Below are 9,394 nucleotides of genomic sequence, written 5' to 3'. Positions count from 1 at the left end.
AAGAAACATTGGATTCCAATGTATCTGACTTGTATGTATGGTAGAAATGCATGCATGATGATCATGATTCATGTATGTATGTGGGGGCAATGTGTAATACACAGCCAATGCCAGCTCATAATGAAGAAAACAAATAAATGAAAAAATATATATATTAACTTTCCTAATAAATTTGATATGTTTTACCTACCCAGTCCTTTAAATGCGTATTTTCTGGCCAGTTATTAAAAAAAATGTGAATGAGTCAGCCCTTGTAGAACAGAATAGAGTGAAGGGGCCACTGAATGTGAGTGAAAACACTGCAAAACAGAGACAGTGACAGAGGTGAGAGAGAAAGGACAGAGGCAGAAACAGAGTAGCCTCATCCGGCTCAGTCACACAGTGAAAGCAAACAAGGTAATTTTTGTAAAGTTTCAATCCTCCTCATGTTTTTTTCTCGAGAAACAGAAACCCATGTGATCTTTAATTACATTTTCATGATAGTGGTCGTGTTATGGAGTCTTATTTTTTCAATTTTTAAATAATAAATGTGGGGTTGTGTGTGTTTGTTGAGATTCGTGTTTTCATAGGCTTTATAGTATAAAGTATTACCTTCACTTAAATTTCATTTTCATTCCATGTTTCCCAGATCGATAAAAACCACGTCTAATCCTTTGTTATGGACCTCATTTCTTAGTGCTTATACTGTTTTCTACTTAATTTGGTTACTGAATTAGTGAGAAGAGTCTTCGGTTTCTTTGTTTATCGGAGAAACAGATTTCGAAGGACTAGTATCTGCGGATTTATGTCGTCTGGTTTTGATTTGATAGTGTTTGGAGCTCCTTTGAAGAAGTTTTGGATTTGCTCTTCCCTATTGTTCAATCTTTCTGTGTACTCCGTTTCCTGTATTCTACTCTGTTCTATCCGGCAGAGTCTTAATCGTTTCAACCCAACACTATCAATGCCTTTGAGGCCAAAAAGGTTTGTTATTTTTTCCATTTCTGATTTCTTTGTCGCACCCATTATATATTTTCTGATTGATTTTTCATGGTTGAGGTCTGATGAGGTTTTTTCGATTTGAATGGCTTTGCAGGACTTGTTCTGGCGTTGAGTGTTTTGGAGGCTTTCATATAGTACAATTTTCTAATCATTTCTTGTTCTTAAGAGTTGATCTCACTTGAGAACTTTTTCCCCCCTTTTTACCTTCGTTGGTTCGTTAAACCATCCTTGATTTCTTCCCTCTGTTGGTTATCTTCCAGTTTTTTCTGGTCTCTTTTGTTTCTCTCCCAAAAAATTTCTGAGCATTTTTTGAGGGGTTTTTGAAGGGGTTTTCCTTAAGTTTTTCCACCATGCCTGAGCCTAGAAAACAACCAACAAAGAGAAAACAACAAAGGGTCCAACCCTTTCAAGAGCCTAAGATAATGAGAAAACTTCGCATCATTTTCAATGACCCTGATGCTACCGACTCTTCTGATGATGAATCGGAACCAATAAGAGTCAAAAGAAGCATCCGTGAGGTAGCACTTCCCCCTCTTCCTGCCACCAACTCTACTACCACCTTTACTGAAATAACAAGCTCTTGTGATGAAACAAACAAGAGTATTGTTGGTGTTCTAAACAAAACTTGCATCGAAGGTCAACAACCCCAAATCAAGAGAAAGAAAGTTTTTTCACAAAACCCTTCAAGTAAGGTCCTACCTTGTGGCAAGTATAGAGGTGTTAGGCAAAGAAAATGGGGTAAATGGGCTGCTGAAATCCGTGACCCGTTTAGAAGTACCCGTCTCTGGTTAGGTACTTACAACACTGCTGAAGAGGCTTCACAAGCCTATGAGAACAAAAGGCTTGAATTTGAAGCCATGGCAAAGGCTCAATCTTGCAGCAATGGCTCTCATTCTTCTGCTACTTCTGTTGTAGTACCTAAGACTGCTAAGTCTAGTACCAGTTCTGATAAGGGTAACTACACTGCTGTGCAATCTGTATCAGACAAGTCTTCTAGTTCTACTTCAGAAGATTCGGAGAGCATGGTTTCACACACATCACCATCTTCGGTGCTTGAGTTGGATACTTCAGCTTCTAATTTGATAGAGAAAGAAAATGTTGCATGCAATGAAGCTGTTGAGACTTGTGATTTGGTGGCGGAGTTAGCTGATCTGGAGATACCAGATTTAAGCACTTTGAACTTGCCTCCTCCACCATCAAATGCTGCTCTTGCTGCTTCTGTGTCTGAGTTAAATCTTGGCCTTGATTTTGATATGTTGCCATTTGATGACTTTGCAAAGGGCTTTGATGATCTGAGTGGCTTGGATGATATACATATCTTTGGATTTGATGAGAATGATCCAAGTGAACTTCCTGATTTTGATTTTGGTGATTTTGGTTCTGATGATTTCGGTTTTGGTGATTTGGTTGATTTTGGTGCTGATGAGTTTGCTGGGTGGATTGAGGAACCCCTCCATGTACCATGTGCCTAAGTTTTGCAGCTTCATAGGAGTAAAGATCAGATAGAGCACTACATTATTACCAGTTTTTTATGCCTTAAGTTATATTATTAAGTTTTGTTATGAGTTTATATTTCAATTTTTGTTTTGAGGAAGTAAGTAGATGCTAGTATCCTTGGGTTTTCCTGTGCTAATAGAGCTGTCCAAGGGTCCTTGAACTTAATTATTCCAATTTTGATCGTAGTTTTATAAGAGAAAAGATAATGGGAAGCAAAAGTTTTTTTAGTGTTGTTGTATTCTGTTGTAAGTTGATAGCTTTTCTATGGTTGATATATGGATGAGGATGCCCTTTACAATGTTCATTGTTTTCTTCTTAATCAAGGTAAATTTATCCCAATAGAGTTTATTTGAAAAAAATCAACCAGCATATTTAAAAATTCGCTCATATGTATTTTTAACTGTGAAGTCGATTTAGGGTATCCAATTCGTAACTGACCCAATTTGTTTTTGTGGTCATATTTTTTTCAATGTTGAGAATGGATATGATGTTTGTGGTTTAAGGTGGTTGTTATTTATTCTCCCAAGTGGTGACATGAAAGAGTGCATGTTGCGTCCAGGTAGCCGGCAACTTAGACTCCTCCCGTAAAGCAATGCTGACTTATAAATAAGGTATTAAATCCAGAGAGAGCTGTCTTATTAAATAATCGAGTAAATCCAGAGAATGCTCTAGTGTGAAGTGATTAAGAGACTGGGAAAATTGATGTGGAAACGAATAAGATGGACGGTAGGTGAAGTGGATCCCCACCCCACATTCACAATGGTCAATTAATCATTTTAGCATGATAAGAGGGAATCATGTCTAGAAAACTAGAATAAAGATACATTTTTATCTCAGATCCTGTATCATAGGAACGCTCTACGAGTTCATCAGCACTATTTCCTTCCACTACTCCTATGTCCAAGTCCTAACCCAACCCAGCCTCTTATTCAACTTTTTATTTCTTTTGGTCGTCATCGTAATATAATGAATTAATGATGGTGATTTCATTGGTCAAAATATTAATTTATTTATGGAAATTAGTTAATGTGTAATTAATTTCTGTACTGGTATTGCTGACTTTGTGACTATTGGTTTGTCAATCTTTGTCAATTCTCTGTTCCCCTCCACCCAATAACATATCAAAACACTCTTTGCTTATTGTTCTTAACGAAAGGGCTTATGTTGTGCTTTCACGTCTTAACAAAAAGCCAGACTAGTATAATATTTTGCTTTGCCGCCACGTTATAGTAGTGTCGGGCTTCATATAAATCCTTGTTTTGATTGATTTTCTGATATAAACTAAGTGTGACAACCTATGATTCGGGAGGAAAATCTTACAAGTAGGAGAGTCACTTGGAACCTACATTCTTAGAAAGTTATGATAGTTTTTAGTTATTATTTTATTGCATGAATAAATGAGAATAATTCTCATTGGTAGTCTTATGATTTATTTTAATTATTGTCTAAGTATTTTATTAAAATCATGTAAGATGTGGGTTGGGAATTTATTTTAATTCCTTGTAACATGGTCCAATAGTGGCAAGTGGTTAAGTCATAGGAGGGTACAACTAGATCATGTGGAATCATCATAATAATTAAGAAGGAGACAACATTGATAGGCCAATTTCAATTTGTCATGGAGAGAGTCTAATAAGGCAAATTTCTATCAATCCAATCAGCCTAGAAATAAATGAAGGATTTGAAAGCAAATGAATGACGATTTCAATTTGGTTCAAGCTTATTTTAAGAAAGGCAAATAATCAAGTCTCCTTCAAGGCATTCATGTCAAAGATCATTCAAGTAAGGCAAGTAATCATGTCTCATTCAAGGCATTCAAGTCAAGGATAAAAGTCCAATCATCTCATTCAAGTCTGAATTCAAACTCAAGGCTAAACATGAAGATCGAGAGATTAATTCAACAATTATGAACTTTCCTTTTCAAGACCTAATCCGTCATAATCAATTCAACCAAGCAAGAGATAAGGCACAATCAATTTGTCAATTTCAAATAGCCACATGGCTGAATGCATCAAGGGGATTTCGGCCAACACATGACCAAATCAAATCAGCCATTAAACTCCAACTAAAAACCATTTAATTACATGTTTTAATTAGGATTTCAAATTTCAAATTAGGCATAGTCAATTCAGAATTTCCCTATTTATGTATTCATTTCATGATGAATGAATCAAGTTGAATTTTGTTTGGATTAATTCCTCTTTAGTTGAGCGTTGCTCCTACACTTAGAACTTATCAATGATCTATCCTTGTGGCGTTCATAGGCTTATCACCATTGGTGTGACGCCTTAACCTTGTTCCTATCAAGGATCCTTCCTTGTGGCGAACCTCCTTGTCTTATCAAGCTGCTTTGCTTGTGGCGCCTTCCCCCTTCATTCTTATCCATTTTCTTTTATCCAAACATAAAAATAAAAATACACAAATATATATTCAAAATCGTGTCTATATATAATACACTTATTCCATATACATTTCATCCCATTTTCATACACAAAAACATTGACATTAATAAAAATTCTATTTCGCGAGTCCAATTAAGTTTCAGGCAAGAACGATCGGCAAAGAAAGCAAACCACCCCTGCAGGTTCGCATCAAGTGGTATCAGAGCCACTTCTAGCTTGAAAGTTATGACTCATGTCACATGGTAAATCTTTCTTACTGAGGAAACTTCTGTAAAATCAAGTTATGAAAGATGAGGTCAACCAAAGGGACAACATCTTTCATTCTAGATGTTTGGTCCAAGGTAAGGTATGCTTATTTATAATTGATAGTGGCAGTTGTGCCAACATGGTTAGTCCAAGATTATTCTCAAAGCTAAATCTTGTGACTAGACCACATCCCACTCCTTATCGACTTCAATGGTTAAGTGAGGTTGGGGAAATAATTATCAATGAACAAGTTGAAGTTCCCTTTTCTATAGGGAAGTATGAAGATGTGGTTCTTTGTGATGTGACTCATATGGAGGCCAACCATATAATTTTAGGTCGTCCATGGCAATTTTATAAAAGAACCATGCATGATTGTTTTTCAAACAAGTTCACCTTTTTACACAAAAATCGAAAGATTGTGTTGTCTCCATTATCTCCTAAGCAAGTAAATGAAGATCAACAAAGGTTGAGAGAAAAGATGGAGGAGGAGAGAAAAGAAAGGATGTTTGAAAAACAAGAGTGTGAGAATAAAAGTAAGCTAGAAAAAGAAGAAAAAATAAGAGTGAAAAAAGTGTGAAAATGAGACTCGTGGAAAGATTGAGGAAAAAAATTCAAATAAAATTATTATTTAGGATGAGAGAAAAATTCATGAGGGTGATGAGGATAGCAAAGAAATTTATTTTACAAAAAAAAAATGGGTTTGATAATGTTTTGATTTCAAAACAAGTCTTGAACCTACCTCGTTGTGGAAAAAATTTATTTACTAACTCCTCTCATGGAAGTCCAATGTCAATCTTTGTTAAGCAATTTTTTCATGAAATTGGTGAATTCATTTCTAAGGAAGAACCACCTGATCCTCCACCTTTAAGAGAAATTGGTTTTTATATTGATCACAATGGAAATATTTCTATGGGTGATGTTGATATGTTGAAGGAAAATCTCTACGATGTAGATTCAACTTTTATGGTGAAAGGTGGATTTTCTAAAATTCAATTTCTACCGATCAAGAAAATTATCAATGTTTTGTTGAATGGTTCATTAGGGGTATAACACATTATGAATATTTAAAGAGTTGGTTCCAACAATTCAAAAAGATGGTCTTTGATCCAGGAGGTGATGGTGCCTCAAATTTGAGGACAAATTCTTTTCAAGAAGGAGAGTATGATATAAACCAAGGGGGGCAACCTATGATTCGGGAAGACAATCTTACAAGTAGGAGAGTCACTTGGAACCCACATTCTTGGAAGGAAATTATGATAGTTTTTAGTTATTATTTTATTGCATGAATAAATGAGAATAATTCTCATGGGTAGTCTTAGGATTTATTTTAATTATTGTCTAAGTATTTTATTAAAATCATGTAAGATGGGGATTGAGAATTTATTTTAATTCCTTGTGACATTGTCCAATAGTGGCAAGTGGTTAATTCTTAGGATGGCACAACTAGATCATGTGGAATCATCATAATAATTAAGAAAGAGACGACATTGATAGGCCAATTTCAAATTGGCCGGATCATTCAAGTAAGGCAAGTAATCATGTCTAATCAACACATTCAAGTCAAGGATAAAAGTCCAATCATCTCATTCAAGTCTGAATTCAAACTCACGGCCAAACATGAAGATCGAGAGATTAATTCAACAATTATGAACTTTCCTTTTCAAGACCTAATCCGTCATAATCAATTCAGCCAAGCAAGAGATAAGGCACAATCAATTTGTCAATTTCAAATAGCCACATGGCTGAATGCATCAAGGGGATTTCGGCCAACACATGGCCAAATCAAATCAGCCATTACACTCAAACTAAAAACCATTTAATTACATGTTTTAATTAGGATTTCAATTTTTCAAATTAGGCATAGTCAATTCAGAATTTCCCTATTTATGTATTCCTTTCATGATGAATGAATCAAGTTGAATTTTGTTTGGATTAATTCCTCTTTAGTTGAGAGTTGCTCCTACACTTAGAACTTATCAATGATCTATCATTGTGGCATTCATAGGCTTATCACCATTGGTGTGACACCTTAACCTTGTTCTTATCAAGGATCCTTCCTTGTGGCGAACCTCCTTGCCTTATCAAGCTACTTTGCTTGTGGCGCATTCCCCCTTCATTCTTATTCATTTTCTTTTATCCAAACATAAAAATATATACAAAATCGCGCTTATATACAATACACTTATTCCATATACATTTCATCCCATTTTCAAACACAAAAACGTGGACATTAATAAAAATTCTATTCCGCGAGTCTATTTAAGTTTTAAGGCAAGAACGATTGGCAAAGAAAGCAAACCACCTCTGGAGGTTCGCATCATTTTCATTCTTAATTGGGTTGCCTTTTCTTTTTCCCACTAAACTAATTCACGGCATTATAAGTTTTATGTTTAAGGTTTTGGATGGTATTTTATTTAAGGGTATGTTTCATTCAAAAAAAAGCAAGAACTTGATACAATTAATATACAACACATCACAAGTGGCACATGAATAATAAAACTTTTTGTTTTGTTTTCCATTTTGATGAATAATCAATTATTCATACAAAAAATTCCATTCATTGTTTGATATGCATAAGGACTGAATAAAAAAATCACGGAATTACTTAAATATCCTCTTAGTTAGGCAGAGTTTAATTCTCTCTCCTTTCTTCCTCATTTCTTCAAAAGTAACCACCATCCCTGGAAAAAAAACCACTTCACTATCCATCTTCTAAAACTCTTCGATTTTAATTTTGAGTTCACTCTCCAATTGTTACTTGATATGCCATTTGGGAGGAGAAAATTATCTTCAACTTTTGATTTGAAATTATTAAGTTCCCCCGCATGAATTTCTAATGCTAAAATGTAATAAACTAGTGGTGATGGACTTAAATATAATTAGCATATAAAAGGAGAGTGATGAGTTATTTTTATGTTGTAAATTATATATCATCCTACTAATTATTTTACCCACACAAAAAATGATATATATCATACGATGATATTTTTTTATTTATTAATGATGGTTTTATAAATGAGATTCATCATATTTATTACTCTTTCGTGGGTAAAAAGATTTGTAAAATAATGTAGTAGGAAAATAGAAGATTGCTCTTTTACCGTACTATTGGTGATTGTGCTAACAGTTTGGTAAATTAATGAACACTTTTAATGTTATACCAGACTCAGATGGTATTGCCACTTCCCATGTTCGTAAACGAATTAATGTTTGTGGAGAGCCTGGTCGCCGGAGAGAGAAAGTGATCTTAATTTTGTTTGGCAATGAAAACTTGTTTGGTGGGTTATCGGGTAACAAGTTTTTGGATAGTTATCACGTGCATAGCCAATGTTTGTGCGAAAAGAATCGATCATTGTTTTTGCATTTATATTTGAGAGGGGATCGAGGTAAATTCAATTTTCAATATCTCTTAGGACTTGGTTGGACAACCACAACCACACAATTTCCAAATATGACTTGCTAATTGGACAATAATAACAAGAGAACACATTAATCACATGTGGCACAAGATAGACTTGTAATACAAATGCTCATATTAACATAAAAATGTGACATCATATGAGCAACATAGACCCAGCTATAAGCCGCATGCATACACTACTATACTTTCATTCAGATGATACAAGATAGACTTGTAATATGTTAAAATAGTTGACTATTTGTTAGTTGGTTAATTAGTTTAGTTAGGATAGTTAGTTTTTATATCTTTATATAAATGATTCTATGTAATTTTGTTATCATTCTATTCAATATTCAATAAATAATTTTCTTTTCTTCATCTTTCTTGATTCATCAAGAAATCTTTTTCATGCCTCCTACCATTTTAACATGGTATCAGAGCTAATTATTTCTCTTTGATTGATTGCTTCCGCTTATCATTCTTCAATTCCAAGATTCAGCAAAAGTTCAACAAAGAATCATCAAGAATCTAGCCAAGAAGTACCATGTCTTTCTTGCATTTGAAGCTATCATCAAGCAAATTTATCGTCTTATGGGCTTCGGTTTAAACAAGTTGTGCAATGGATGAGAAGCATAACTTCCATAATGTACAACTTAGTCTCAAGTTCCTTGTCTCCTTATTAAAAAAGAAGAAGGAATTGAGGCAACTTTTTCAGGTTTGGATGAGGGTATTTTCAATGGCATGTTCACAACAATATTTGTTTCTTTCAATTACCTTCTTTCATCTTTTATCAATGACAACAAGAATCTACACATTTTTCATCTATTGCCCCCAATTATTTCTCATTTCTTTATTACTCTAGTTTCTTTAC

General features: G+C 34.4%; 1 protein-coding gene across 1 annotated transcript; it reads left to right on the top strand.

Annotated features, from left to right (window-relative positions):
- LOC109336607 (ethylene-responsive transcription factor ERF118-like) lies at positions 231 to 2,751 on the top strand. Its single transcript, XM_019573311.1, has 3 exons — positions 231 to 396; positions 810 to 960; positions 1,073 to 2,751. The coding sequence occupies exon 3, from the start codon at positions 1,329 to 1,331 to the stop codon at positions 2,448 to 2,450; it is 1,122 nt and encodes a 373-aa protein (XP_019428856.1). The 5' UTR covers positions 231 to 396; positions 810 to 960; positions 1,073 to 1,328; the 3' UTR covers positions 2,451 to 2,751.

Source organism: Lupinus angustifolius, chromosome LG20, assembly GCF_001865875.1.
Source record: "Lupinus angustifolius cultivar Tanjil chromosome LG20, LupAngTanjil_v1.0, whole genome shotgun sequence".
NCBI lineage: Eukaryota > Viridiplantae > Streptophyta > Magnoliopsida > Fabales > Fabaceae > Lupinus > Lupinus angustifolius.
This window is presented reverse-complemented; position numbering and strand designations above follow the sequence as displayed.